The 14,813-nt window shown below is 44.2% G+C and overlaps 1 protein-coding gene across 3 annotated transcripts in view; it reads left to right on the plus strand.

Annotated features, from left to right (window-relative positions):
* The window catches only part of LOC140482056 (uncharacterized), a 74,453-nt gene that overhangs the window by 44,221 nt on the left and 15,419 nt on the right, over positions 1-14,813 (plus strand). For all 3 annotated transcript variants that reach the window (XM_072578964.1, XM_072578977.1, XM_072578971.1), the window contains 3 exons: positions 2,675-2,816; positions 4,144-4,248; positions 12,584-12,662. In XM_072578964.1, coding sequence (XP_072435065.1) covers positions 2,675-2,816; positions 4,144-4,248; positions 12,584-12,662 — 326 coding nt within the window. The remainder of the gene's footprint in view (positions 1-2,674; positions 2,817-4,143; positions 4,249-12,583; positions 12,663-14,813) is intronic.

Raw genomic sequence — 14,813 nt, forward strand, 5'->3', positions numbered from 1 at the left:
CCACCCTCTGTCTTCTTTCACCTAGCCAATTTCTGATCCAAACTGCTAAACCACCTTCAATCCCGAAACTCCGTGCTTTGTGCAATAGCCTACCATGTGGAATCTTATCAAACGCCTTACTTAAGTCCATATACACCACGTCAACCGCTTTACCCTCATCCACCTGTTTGGTCACCTTCTCAAAGAACTCTAAAGTTAGTGAGGCACGACCTACATTCGCAAAACAGTGTTGATTATCTCTAATCAAATTATTCTTTTCCAGATGTTTATAAATCCTACCTCTTCTAACCTTTTCCAACACCTTACTCACAACCCCATAATTAACAGGGTTGTCCCGACCCCCCTTCTTAAACATCAGAACAGCATTTACTATCCTTCAGGCACTACTCCTGTCGACAATGACGATATGAAGATCAAAGCCAAAGGCTCTGTAATCTCCTCCCTGGCTTCCCAGAGAATCCGAGGATTAATCCCGTCTGGCCCAGGGGTCTTAGCAATTTCAGAAGATCTGAAAATAGATAAAACCTCCTTTGTCAACCTCAAAACCATCTAATCTAGTAGCCCGTGTCTCCGTATTCTCACTAACATTGCCCTTTTCTAATGTGAATACTGACAAAAGTATTAATTAAGCGCTTTCCCTATGTCCTCAGATTCCACACACAACTTCCCACTACTATCTTTGGTCCTGATCTTACTTTAGTCATTCTTTTATTCCTGATATAGCTATAGAAGGCTTTAGGGTTTTCCTTGATCCTATCTGCCAACAACTTCTCATGACCCCTCCTGACTCTTCTTAGCCCTCTCTTTAGATCTTTTCTGGCTAACTTGTAACTCTCAAGCCCCCGAACTGAACCTTCACGCCTCATCCTCACATAAGCTGCCTCCTTCCTCTTGACAAGAGCTTCAACTTCTTTAGTAAACCACAGTCCCCTCGTTCAACAACTACCTCCCTGCCTGATAGGTATATACTTGTCAAGGACCCGTGGTAGCTGTTCCTTGAATAAGCTCCACATTTTCATCCCCTGCAGTTTCCTCCCCCATCCAATGCATCCTCAATCTTGCCTAATCACATCATTATTGCCTTTCCCCCAGTTATATCTCTTTCCCTACGGTATGTACCTAACTCTGCCCATTGCTATTGTAAACATAACCGAATTGCGGTCACTATCACCAATGTGCTCACCTACCTCCAAATCTAACACCTGGCTGGGTTCATTCCCCAGTACCAAATCCAATGTGGGATCTTCCCTTGTTGGCCTGTCTCCATACTGTGTCAGGACACCCTCCTGCACACATTGGACAAAAACTGACCCATCTAAACTACTTGAACTATAGTATTCCCAGTCAACATTGGGGAAGTTAAAGTCCCCCATAACCACTCCCCTGTTACTCTCGGTCCTATTGAGAATCATCTTTGCTATCCTCTCCTCTATTTCCCTGGAACAATTTGGAGGCCTGTAGAAAACTCCCAACAGGGTGACCTCTCCTTTCATGTTTCTAACCTCAGCCTAAACTACCCGGAAAGGTGATAGGTAGGTGCGGGTTGGGAGGTGGGGGGTGCGTGATGGTGATAGGTTGGAGGGCAGGGTGGGGCGGAATAGGTGGGAAGGAAGATGGACATTTAGGACACCACCAGAGAGATTTCCCCATCCCGTATCTGCATTCTGCAGAAACCATTCCTTCTACGACTCCCTCGTTAGGTCCATGCGGACCCCACCAACCCACCGTCCACACTTGGCACCTTCACTTGCCACTGCAAGAGGTGTAAAACTGCCCCCCCCCACCACCCATTTGGTATGCTTTCCTTTTATTGGTCAGTGTGCTGAGTATAGGAGTTGGGGGGGGGGGGGGGGTCATGTTGCAGCTGTACAGGATGTTGGTTAGGCCAGTTTTGGAATTTGCGTTCAGTTCTGGTCTCCCATCTGTAGAAAGGATGTTGTGAAACTTGAAAGGGTTCAGCAAAGATTTATAAGGATGTTGGTGGGGTTGGAGGATCTGAGCTACAGGGAGAGGCTGAACAGGCTGGGGCTGTTTTCCCTGGAGCGTCAGAGGCTGAGGGATGATCTTACCGAGGTTTACAAAATTATGAGGGGCATGGATAGAGTAAATGGACAAGGTCTTTTCCCTGGGGTGGGGGAGTCCAGAACTAGAGGGTATAGGTTTAAGGTGAGAGGGGAAAGGTATCAAAAGGACCACGCAGAGTTTAATACAAAATGAGCTGGCAGAGAAGGTGGAGGCTGGTATGATGACAACCTTTTTAAAAGGCATCTGGATAGGTATATGAAGAGGAAGGGTTTGGAGGGATATGGACCGGGTGCTGACAAACAGGAGTAGACGAATTTAGGATATCTGGTCAGCATGGACAAGTTAACCTGAAGGGTCTGTATCTGTGCTGTTCAGATCTATGAATCTTAAGCCTTTGCAAGATTTGACCATTAATTGTTAATAGCTAAGTTGAGGGGTCGAATATTTGGTTGCTATGTGTAATAAAGTTTAAATCATTGTTTCAGTACCTGAATATCTGAGAGATTTATTTATAGATAGCTGGATTAAAAGTAACTTGTGATTTACCCACAATACCTGGGAGTGCATGATCGGGCAATGAGCTTTACTCTGTCTGTAATCCCGTACTGTACCTTTTGTTATGTAACTTTGGTTTGTTCATTGTTTACAGACTGTTTGGAAACCGTTCCTACTGCTATGAGAGATTGAAGCAATATAGTCGAGCACTAAGTGACGCTCAAATAGCAGTGAATCTGAATCCATCCTGGCCTAAAGGATACTTTAGGAAAGCTAGAGCATTAGCTGGAGTTAAGGTAAAATGCTCTGAAATTTTGTCTGTTACAATTTATGGGGTTAATTCTGTTTGTTTTGGTGAATGCTGCTTTGCCATTGTTTTGTATCCGTGCTATTGAGGGCACTTGCCCCCCTTTCTGCTCCCCTTGAGCGCCCCTTTCCTTCGAATTGTTGCTATGTTTCCATATCCTGTCACCTGTGTTTCATCAGTTCAGGCCACTGCTCATGGCTCTTCCTTTGAAAACGGCCAGATCTTTAAGTTATCGAGTCATACAGCACCAAAACAGACCCTTTGATACAACCAGCCTACACCAACCAGAAACTAAATTGGTCCCACCTGCTTGTGCTTTGCCATGTCTCTCCAAACATTTCTTATTTGTGTAATTATCCAAATATCTTTCAAATATTGTCACTACCTGCATCTGCCACTTTTTCTGGAAGTTCATTCCACACATGAACCACTCCGTGGAAGCAAAGTTGCCCCTCATGACTCTTTTTTTTAAAAAAAATCTCCTCTCACCATAAAAGTATGCTCCCTCCTCTTGAAATTCTCCACTGTAAGGAAAGGGCACTTACCATTCACCTTATCTATGTCCCTCATGATTTTATAAACCTCAGTAAGGTCACCTGTCAACTCCAACCTTCCAGTGGCAAAACGTCCCAGCCTACCCAGCTTTCCATTCTAACTCGAGCCCTCCATTCCTGGAAACATGCTGGTAAATCTCTTCTGAACCCTCTCCAGCTTTAACAATATCCTCTCTCTAACTTCTTGGAATTTGAAGCCCCAGCTATCTCTCAACATTCATGGTCTTGGATGTAATGTTCTCTTTAACTGTCTGAAAGTGTCTCAGTGAGGAAGGCTGTTTGTGTTGAATTCTTCTGAAGTGAGGCGTATTGCCACTGATTACCCATCCCTAATTGCTCATACTTGAAGGTGTGAGCTCTCAGTAGTCTTGTGAGCCTGCTGTTGTTTGTAGCTTGGATTAGGTAAAGAGGGCAGGTTCTCTTCTCTGAAGGACGTTCATTAAGTACTTCAACAGGCACTGCAATCTGAGGGCCTTGTGGTGATTTCCCTGCCTAGCCAGTCTGTAAACTAACAGATTTGCTAAATTGAAGTGTTTGACTTTCCGGGTCAGCCTTAAACTCATGTACATTTCTGGTACTGAACCAGTAACGCAACTCGACACTAACGCTTCCTTGCAGCATCTTAAACGGAGACTTCTCCTCATCCAGCAGCTCATGCCATCTGCTGAGTAAGAAATTCCCTGCACTGATGTCAGTACCATGTTGTCATTTATAACTGTGTTTGAATACATTATAGTCCTGTGTCTGGTCTTTCACATGCAGAGATACACTGAGGCCATAGAGGCTTTCCAGGAGGTGCTGAAAATTGATAGATCCTGTAAAGATGCTGAATGTGAGCTAATCCAAGTTCAGATGCAGCTACTGATGGTGAGTAATAAAATATCATTTTAAATAATGAAGGCCTGGGTTCAAATTCCAGCTGTGGAAACCTGAGAATGTTAATGACCCTCTCTTGGGAACATACAGTTGGGATGGTTAGACGTAGGGCAGATACAATTTAATGCACAAAGATGGTATATTTGACTGTGGAACAGTGAATAATTACAAATCTGAATGATGCAGGAGATGGTAAGGCTTGAGAAAGCAGTATACAAAAAATATAGGTTTTTTTGGCTTTATGATTGGAATATGGTTGTTTACAGAGGGAGGGTGGAGTTTGCAGTTTGCAGATGGATGTGGGGATGGGAGGGTGGTGTGATGACTGTGGGAACCAGGGTGGTAAAGTGCGGGACTGTCACAACAGGATCCCTCTTTTGTTTTTTTTTGCACAAAATATTATGTTGCCAAAGTGGGGGGAGGGGCAGAAACCAAGTTGCTGTTGTTGATGAAAACAACAGATGCTGGAGATCACAGCAGATCAGGCAGCAACCATGGAGAGAAAGCAAGCTAATGTTTTGAGTTGAGATGTCTCTTCATAAGAGCTCTTGCTGACAATTGTCTGTTCCCCTGGGTGGCAAGAAGATGTGTTTATCTTTGCACTGTGTTAACGTAGCTCCTTGCTGTTGAACATCCTCTGTAAGTTGCTCACGCCTACATGATGCCTCACTTTGGAGGTAGTGTTCTAAATTTTGGTGCTGTGTAACTGGGCCTTAACAATGATGATTCCTGTTTGGAGAAGGTTACGAGAGCAGTGAAATTGGGCAAGAGTACTGTCCTTCAGCGTCTCCTCAGTCTGTGGTTTTGATATCAATCACAAGATAACTGGCTAACCGGTCGAAGTCAGAGAGTGGTGGGAGATGGTAAATATTCAGCATGGAGTCCAGTTACAAGTGGAGTTCCGCAGGGATCAGTTCTGGGTCCTCTGCTGTTTGTAATTTTTATTAATGACTTAGATGAGGGAGTCGAAGGGTGGGTCAGTAAATTTGCAGATGATACAAAGATAGGTGGAGTTGTGGACAGTGAGGAGGGCTGTTGTCGGCTGCAGAGGGACTTAGATATGATGCAGAGCTGGGCTGAGGAGTGGCAGATGGAGTTCAACCCTGCCAAGTGTGAGGTTGTCCATTTTGGAAGAACAAATAAGAATGCGGAATACAGGGTTAATGGTAGGGTTCTTGGTCAGGTGGAGGAACAGAGGGATCTTGGGGTCTATGTACATAGATCTTTGAAGGTTGCCACTCAGGTGGATAGAGTTTGTAAGAAGGCCTATGGAGTATTATCGTTCATTAGCAGAGGGATTGAATTCAAGAGTCGTGAAGTGATGTTGCAGCTGTACAGGACTTTGGTTAGGCCACAGTTGGAGTACTGTGTGCAGTTCTGGTCGCCTCACTTTCGGAAAGATGTGGAAGCTTTGGAGAGGGTGCAGAGAAGATTTACCAGGATGTTGCCTGGAATGGAGAGTAGGTCGTACGAGGATTGGTTGAGAGTTCTCGGCCTTTTCTCGTTGGAACGGCGAAGGATGAGGGGTGACTTGATAGAGGTTTATAAGATGATCAGAGGAATAGATAGAGTAGACAGTCAGAAACTTTTTCCCCGGGTACAGCAGAGTGTTACAAGGGGACATAAATTTAAGGTGAAGGGTGGAAGGTATAGGGGAGATGTCAGGGGTGGGTTCTTTACCCAGAGAGTGGTGGGGGCATGGAATGCGCTGCCCGTGGTAGAGTCAGATTCATTGGCGACCTTTAAGCGGCATTTGGATAGGTACATGGATGGGTGCTTAATCTAGGTTAGAAGTTCGGCACAACATCGTGGGCCGAAGGGCCTGTTCTGTGCTGTATTGTTCTATGTTCTATGTTCTATAACTGCAGACACCACTTCCCTCATGGGTTCCTCTAAATAGTAATGAGAATGAAGGTGAGAGAAACGCATGGCAAGAACATAGGTGATCTGGCAGTATCTGTGAAGAGATTTCTTCAGAAAAGCAGAATTCTAATTCATCTCTGAAAGGGTCAACAATCAAACTATTGTCTCTCTTTTTCTCAAAGAAACTGTCTGACGTGCTATATTTTTGCAACATTTTGGGTTTTCATTTCACTACTACTGAAAGTGCTGGTTGAATGCTTAAGGTCTTTGTTGCAAGACATGGTCCACAGCAGGTGGTAAGGAAACCATCAAAAGACAAATCTCTACTTTGACCTTTTCTTCTCCAGTCTACCTGCTGCAGTTGGGAGGTAGATTTGGAGAATATCCTCTATCATGTTGTTGTGTGGCACAATCACTGTGCTAAATGGGTCAGACTTCGAACAGATTGAGCAACTCTAGATTGGACATCCCAAAGGTACTTTGGGTCATCAACAGTGGCAAAATGGTACTCCACAATCTGCAATCTCATGGCCTGGCATATCCCAGACTCACCTGTTACCATCAAACCAGGGGGTCAATCCTGGTTCAATGGAGAGTCCAGGGGGTGTGCCAGGAGCAGCACCAGTCAGCCCTAAAAATGAGGTGTCAACTTGGCAAAGATACCAAACAGGACTACTACATCATAAGGATAAGTGATACAAAGAGCTAAGTAACCCCACAACCAATGGGTCAGATCTAAGCTCTGCAGTCCTGACACATGCAGTTATGAACGGTGGTGGATAATTAAACAATTCATTGGAGGTAGAGACTCCACAGATATCTCCACTCAGTCAGAACCGCCAAGTGGATGATCTATCTCAGCCTCTTCCAATGGTCCCCAGTATCGTAGATGTTAATCTTCAGCCAATGCATTTCACTTCCGATCATATCAAGAAACAGTTGGAGGCATTGGATACTGCAAAGGCTACGGGCTGTGACAACATTCCTGCAATGGTACAGAAGACTTGTGCTCCAGAACTTGCCACTCCCCGAGCCAAGCTGTTACAGTACAGTTAGAGCACTGTTACCTAACTGACAATGTTGGAATATTGTCCAAATCTGTCCTGTACACAAAAAGCAGGACAAATCCAACCCAGCCAATTACTGCCCATCAAGGTAAAAACAATGACTGCAGATGCTGGAAACCAGATTCTGGATTCTGGAAGAGCACAGCAGTTCAGGCAGCATCCAAGGAGCTTCGAAATCATCAGGAGCTTCATCAGGAAGGGCTTTTGCCCAAAATGTTGATTTTGAAGCTCCAATTATTGCCCATCAGCCTACTCTCAATGAGAAAAGTATAGGATCCACAATGTCAACAGGCAATACTTGGCAATAAAAACATAATCTGCTGGAGAAACCCACGGTTTGGTTGCTTCAACACAAGCAGTGTTGACATGTTCTTAGGAAGAATGTATTCTGACAAAGTTGTGTTGGACTCGAAATGTTAACTCTGTTTCTCTCTCCTCGGATGCTACCAAACCCGCTGAGTTTCTCCAGCACTTTGCTAGAAATATGAAATATACACACGCATTGTTGTGCATTTATTTGGGAACTTAGCAATACCCTGTTTAGTGATGCCAGGGCCACTCAGCTCCTGACCTCATTATAGCCTTGGTTCAGGTATGGACAAAAGAGCTGAATTCCAGAGGGGAGGGGAGAGTGACATCAAGGCCATATCTGAGGCCTCCTCAAGGAGCTGTAGCAAAACTGGAATCAGTGAGAATTGGTAAAAGCTCTCCACTGGTTGGAGTCATACCTGGTACAAGGTTGTGATTGTTGGAGGTCAGTCATCTCAGTTCCAGGACATCTCAACAGGAGTTCCTCAGAGGAATGACCTAGGCCCAACCATCTTCAGTTACTTCATTCATGCCCTTCCATCCATCAGAAGGTCAGAGGTGGGGATGTTTGCTGCTGATTGCACAATGTTCAGCATCTCACATGACTCCTCAGATACTGAAGCAGTCTGTGTCCAAATGCAACGATATCTGGACAACAGGAGAAAGTGAGGAAAGTGGGTGGTTATGGTAGGGCATTTTAACTTTCCAAACATAGACTGGGACTGCCATAGTGTTAAGGGTTTAGTTGGAGAGGAATTTGTGTGTACAAAAAATTTTCTGTTTCAGTATGTGGGTGTACCTACTAGAGAAAGTGCAAAACTTGACCTACTGTTGGGAAATAAGGCATGGCAGTGACTGAGTTGTCAGTCGGGGAGCAGTTTAGGACCAGCAGCTATAATTCTAGTTTTAAAATTGTGATGGAAAAGGATAGACTGGATCTAAAAGTTGAAGTTCTAATTTGGAGGAAGGCCAATTTTGACAGTATTAGCCAAGAACTTTAAGAGTTGGTTGGATGTTCACAGGTAAACGGATGGCTGGAAAGTGGGAAACCTATCAAAAATGAGATAGCTAGAGTCCATAGAAAGTATATTCCTGTTCAGGTGTAAGGGAAGGTTGGTAGGTATAGGGAATGCTGGATGACGAGAAATTGAGGGTTTGGTCATGAAAAAGAAGGAAGCATATGTACGGTATAGACAGGATAGATCGAGTGAATCCTTAGAGTATAAAGGCAGCAGGAGTATACTTAAGAGGGAAATCAGGAGGGCAAAAAAGGGACATGAGATAGCTTTGGCAAATAGAATTAAGGAGAATCCAATGAGTTTTCACTAACACATTAAGATAAAAGGGTATCTCAAAGGCCAGCAAGACAGCCTATGTGTGGAGATAGAGGGAGATATTGAACAAGTATTTTGCATCAGTGTTTACTGTGGAGAAGGACATGGGGAAGATAAACAATGTATGGAAAAAGCTGGTGACGTCTTGAAAAATGTCCATATCACAGGGGAGGAAGTGTTGAATGTCTTAAAATGCGTCAAGGTGGACAAATCCCCAGGACCTGATCAGGTGTACCCTAGAACTCTGTGAGAAGCTAGGGAAGTGATTGCTGGGCCTCTTGCTGAGATATTTGTATCGTCGATAGTCACAGGTGAGGTGTCGGAAGACTGGAGGTTGGTTCATGTGCTGCCACTGTTTAACAAAAGTGGTAAGGAAAAGCCAGGGAGCTATGAGCCTGACCTCGGTGGTGGGCGCGTTATTGGAGGGAATCCTAAGAGACAGGATTTACATGTGTTTGGAAAGGCAAGGGCTGATTAGGGGTAGTCAACATGGCTTTGTATGTGGGAAATCATATCTCACAAACTTGATTGAGTTTTAGGGCAGAGTGATGGATGTGATCGATATGAACTTGAGTAAGGCATTCAACAAGGTTCCCCATGTAGACTGGCTAGCAAGGAGATGACATGGAATACAGGGAGCACTAGCCATTTAGATACAGAACTGGCTTGAAGTTCGAAGACAGAGGCTGTTGGATGAGAGTTGCTTTTCAAACTGGAGGCCTGTGACCAGTGCAGTGCCACAAGGATCAGTGCTGGGTCCACTGTTTTTCATCATTTATATAAATGATTTGGAAATGAGCATAAGGGGAATCGTTAGTAAGTTTATCAATGACACCAAAATTGGAGGTGCAATGCACAGCGAAGAAGGTTACCTCAGAGTACAATCGGATCTTGATCAAATGGGCCAATGGGCTGAGGAGTGGCAAATGGAGTTTAATTTAGATAAGTGTGAGGTGCAGCATTTTGGAAAGGCAAATCAGGGCAGGGCTTATACGGTTAATGGTAATGTCCTGGGGAGTGTTGCTGAACAAAGAGACCTTGGAATACAGGTTCATAGCTCCTTGAAAGTGGAGTCGCAGCTAGATAGGATAGTGAAGAAGGCATTTGGTATGCTTTCCTTTATTGGTCAGAGTATTGAGTGCAGTTGGGAGGTCATGTTGCAGCTACAGGGCATTGGTTAGACTACTTTTGGAATATTGTGTGCAATTCTGGTCTCCCTTCAATAGGAGGAATGTTGTGAAACTTGAAAGGGTTCAGAAAAGGTTTACAAGGATGTTGCCAGGGTTGGAGGATTTGAGCTATAGGGAGAGGCTGAACAGGCCAGAGGCTGAGGGGTGACCTTATAGAGGCTTATAAAATCATGAGGGGCATGGATAGGATAAACAGGTAAAGTCTTTTCCCTAGGGTCAGGGAGTTCAGAACGAGAGGGCAGAGGTTTACGGTGAAAGGGGAAGAATTTAAAAGGGACCGAAGGGGCAACTTCTTCATGCAGAAGATGGTTAGTGTATGGAATGAGCTGCCAGAGGATATTATAGAGGCTGGAATAATTACAGCATTGAAAAGGCATCTGGTTGGGTATATGAATAGAAAGGGTTTAGAGGCATATAGGCAAAGTAGTGGCAAATGGGACTAGATTAGTTTAAAATGTGGGCGGCACGGTGGCACAGTGGTTAGCATTGCTGCCTCACAGCACCAGAGACCCGGGTTCAATTCCAGCCTCTAGCGACTGTCTGTGTGGAGTTTGCACATTTTCCCCGTGTCTGCGTGGGTTTCCTCCGGGTACTCCAGTTTCCTCCCACAATACAAAGATGTGCAGGTCAGGTGAATTGGCCATGCTAAATTGCCCGTAGTGTTAATGTAAATATAGGGTAGGGGAATGGACCTGGGTGGGTTATTCTTCGGAGGGTCGGTGTGGATTTGTTGGGCTGAAGGACCTGTTTCCACACTGTAGGGAATCTAATCATATCTTGTTGGCATGGATGAGTTGGACCAAAGAGTCTATCTCCATGCTGTACAACTCTATGACTGAAGTTAAAGTCTCACTCCTATTGTTGCTGTGCTATTCCTGTTATCTTCCCAGTTGGTGTTATTACTGACAAGTCTGATCCTAACCAGGAACCTGGCTTGATGATTTTATTTAAGTTTTTAATGAAATGGTCACTTGCTGAACCATAAGTACACAATGCTGCAGTTATTGTTTTAATGTGGACTTTTATTATTAAAGGAACAAAGATAAAATAGAATAATAAAAATTATCTGCTGAATACAAATTGAAAGGTTTAAAATGCAAGTCATAGTTCAATTCGTCACAAAACACTTGGTTACAAATTAAGAAACAAGATAGCGTCTCAGTGTACCATTCCTGATAAGTTTCTGAAGCACCACATCTGTAATACTCACAGAAAAGTCTCTGCACCATCTGCAACTTCAACTTTTAGACTGAGCTGTCGCATATCTGGGCGCCATTGCGCTTGGGTAAGTAAACTTTTCAGTGTCTTTATTCCAACATTTCTGGTCTGGGATGAGCACGAACTCTTCATTCGAAGATAATCTAATTCTAATATGTGTCTCTGTCACGTACTTCTGAGCAGCATTGCTGTGTACAGTCATCCTGTTTCAAGGTCTCCACAGGACTAACCTGTTGAAAATCTCTGTTACGGGCTGACAAACAACTTCCAGAGCACACTAACAAACCTTTTGAGGCCCCATTTTTTTTACCATGTTGGGTTGCAAGTAATATAAAATGAAATGAAATTCTATCCATTCACTCTTAGAGCCAAGTTTCATAAATTGCTTTTAAAATAAGTCGTCATAGTTACAATTTCTTAGAAGTTAATTAGAACTTTAGACATACAGACCCAGAAATCCCAGCTTAGAGCAACTAACATTAAAAATTATGCACACGAGTCCTGGTTTTCATCACAATCCTTGCACCCTTTTGTTTGAACTGGTTTCTATAAAGCTTTCAGTGCTCCAGCCCTCTGGCATCACACCTGACAGCCAGTGCCTCTGCAGTATCACCCTCAGTGCCTCTGTCGGGCAAATTCACTTCTTGTGGTTTACTGATTTTTAACTCCAACCAGCATGTGATTAGAGATTAGATTCCCTACAGTGTGGAAACAGGCCCTTCAGCCCAACCAGTCCACACTGACCCTCTGAAGAGTGACCCATTTCCCCTTGACTGCTGCCCCATTAGTGTTTGCCCTTGTTTGGTAACAATCCTGTCTGACAACTCGGTGTGCTCAGTATTGCACTGCAGGACGGTGCCTTTTATTTCATTCAAGTGTATGGAATGAGCTGCCAAAGGAAGTAGTGAAGGCTGTTACAGTTGCAGCATTCAAAAGGCATCTGGATGGGTGTATGAATAGGGAAGGGTTTAAAGGGATATGGGCCAAGTGCTGGCAGATGGGACTAGATTAGGTTAGAATATCTGGGCAGCATGGACGAATTGTTTCCTTGCTGTATATCTCAATGATTCTCTGACTCTGTGTGACGTGAAGCCATGTCTCCTCCTCCAGAATGCAGGCCCTGCCAAGTGCAAGCGCATGTTTATTCAATATCAGTAAAGCACGGTGATGTGTCTGCTTCACTGTGTGATTGATGTGATGTAGTCTGACCTAATCTTGGAGCTGTTTGAAAGGGCTGCTGCACTGTTCTTTGAATTATCCTCTCTCAGCAGACTGGGTGGAGCTGTGGTTTCTAAGCCTGCCCCTCCTCCCCTTTTCTAATGTTGAAACCCATTGTGTCTTGCAGGAGCGAGGTTTTACTCAGCAACAATGTGACGAGATTCTAATTAAATATGGAAGCTTAGAAGGGACGCTACTATCTTCAGGTGAGAATCTGCCTTGTTACTGTACTTGTACTCTGACCGGCGGGTCCCTTCAGTCTGTCAGCGGCAACAGTACCTAGCATTCTGGACAAAATCAAATATCCCAACACTGGAGGGTTTTCAAACATGATGGGGCATAGGCAGTGTCTTAACGGTGCTGTGGCGGGAATTCCAGAGTTTGGGGGTTGACAGCTGAAACTAAGGCTGCCAGTGAAGTAAATAAACTCCAGGATGATGCTGTTGGTAATTGGAGTGGGCCCAAACAGGGGTTTGTAAGCCGTGGGAGGAGCATTTTACAATTGCTGCATAACTGGGAGCTGATTTGGGCAGGGTCAGGGGTAGGCAGCTCAAATGCCTGCCGAGCTTTCCCAGTCATTTCTGTTTCTGTTTGTGTGTGTGTGTGTGTGTGTGTTAGGGTGTCGATTGTCAGCCTGGAGGTAACTGGAATGTGCTACCCTGGAGGTGCGAGTGAGCATGTTGGCATTGTGTATAAAATCTTAAGAAATAGGAGTAACAGTGGGCCATTCAGCCCATTGAGTCTGCTCTCCCAGTCTACAAGATACATGGCTGATCTGTGTGGCCTTAACTCTGTTTTCATTCCTGAGCCTCCATAACCCTTCAGTCAAAATCAGTCCAACACAATTGTGAATATATTCAGAGAAACAGCTTTTGGAGAAGACAATTCCAACACATTGAAACCTTCCTGAAAGATGAAGTTCCTTCTGTTCTGTCTTAAATGGGAAGCCACCTGTTTTGAAACTGGGCTCCAAAGTTCTACGAGGACAAACAGTCTCCCAGCAGCTACTCTGCCAAGCTCCCTCACTGTGTTTTGATAAGATCACTTCTCATCTTTCCCAAGTCCATTGAGTGTCAGCCCAGTTTTTCCACCATTTCTTCAGGAGAGCAACCCTTCAGCTTGGAAAATCAACCTTGTGAAACTTTCTGAACAGCACTAAGTGTGCCCCTCAGGTGAAGTGACTAAAACTGTGCTCAGTGCTGTAAGTGAGATCTCACCGATATCCAGAATAACTACCAGAAGTCACATGACAACAGGTTTATTTGAAATCACACTTTCGGAGTGCTGCCCCTTCATCAGGTGGGCTCCTTCATCATCAAGGGGCAGCGCCCCAAAAGCATGTGATTCTAAATAAGCCTGTGGGACTACAACCCGGTATCGCTAACTTCTGACATTGTCCACCCCAATCCAACACTGACATCTGAACAATTGTAGCAAGGCTTCCCTTAATTTGACAATCCATCCCCCTTGCAATAAAGCCCACTTTCTGTTTGCTTTCCTAATTCCTCGTTGTACCTGCATGCCATGGGACAGCCAGTTCTCCACACTGCAGCGTTCTGCAAACTCTCCATGGAAAAAATCGTGTTTCTATTCTTAATCCTGAAGAGTGGCATTATGCTCCCAACTGCCAAATATTTTTGCCTGCTCACCCAACTGACTTAATCCCTTTACAGGGCTGAAGTTGAGAGTTGGAGAATGTGCTTGCCCTTACAAAGCATCTTTATTTGACTGAACAACTCCTTGAGAGCGAGTTCTGCGTTTCAGTTAAAGAAGTTACTGCTGAGTTTCCAATTGAATTTATTGGTTCTGATCTTGTATTTAAGATCCCTAAGTGTGATGTAGCCCACAAGTAGAAACATCACCTCTGCATGTGCACTGTAAAAATAATTCCACAATTTTAAAGCCTCTATTGGATCTCACAAAACCTCAAGTGTTTTCAGCCTTGCAAGAGAGATACATAACTTCGCAGTTTTTGTTTCATTCTTCAGATGATTAATTTCAGAAATATTAGACCAATTTGCTCTGCCTCTCATCACAGCACCACTCAAATGCAAGTGTCCCTTCCTTTTTAAAAATGGAGAACCGTATTGCAGATGTGCGATCACGGAATCTCGATACAGCTTTATTCCGATACTCCGGCCCCTTTCAGCACGGCATGATTCCTTCCCTGAAGGACATTGGTGGAACAAGATGAGTTTTTAACAACAATTGATGATCAATAGTTTCCTGGTCATCGTTACCAATACTAGCTTTCAATTCTCGATTTTATGATTTAAATTTGCAGTTCATCTGCCACTTTGGGGTTTGAACCCATGTCCCCAAAATATTTGTCCAAACCTCTGGATTGTTGGCCTATT

This window comes from Chiloscyllium punctatum, chromosome 1 (assembly GCF_047496795.1).
Source record: "Chiloscyllium punctatum isolate Juve2018m chromosome 1, sChiPun1.3, whole genome shotgun sequence".
Lineage (NCBI taxonomy): Eukaryota > Metazoa > Chordata > Chondrichthyes > Orectolobiformes > Hemiscylliidae > Chiloscyllium > Chiloscyllium punctatum.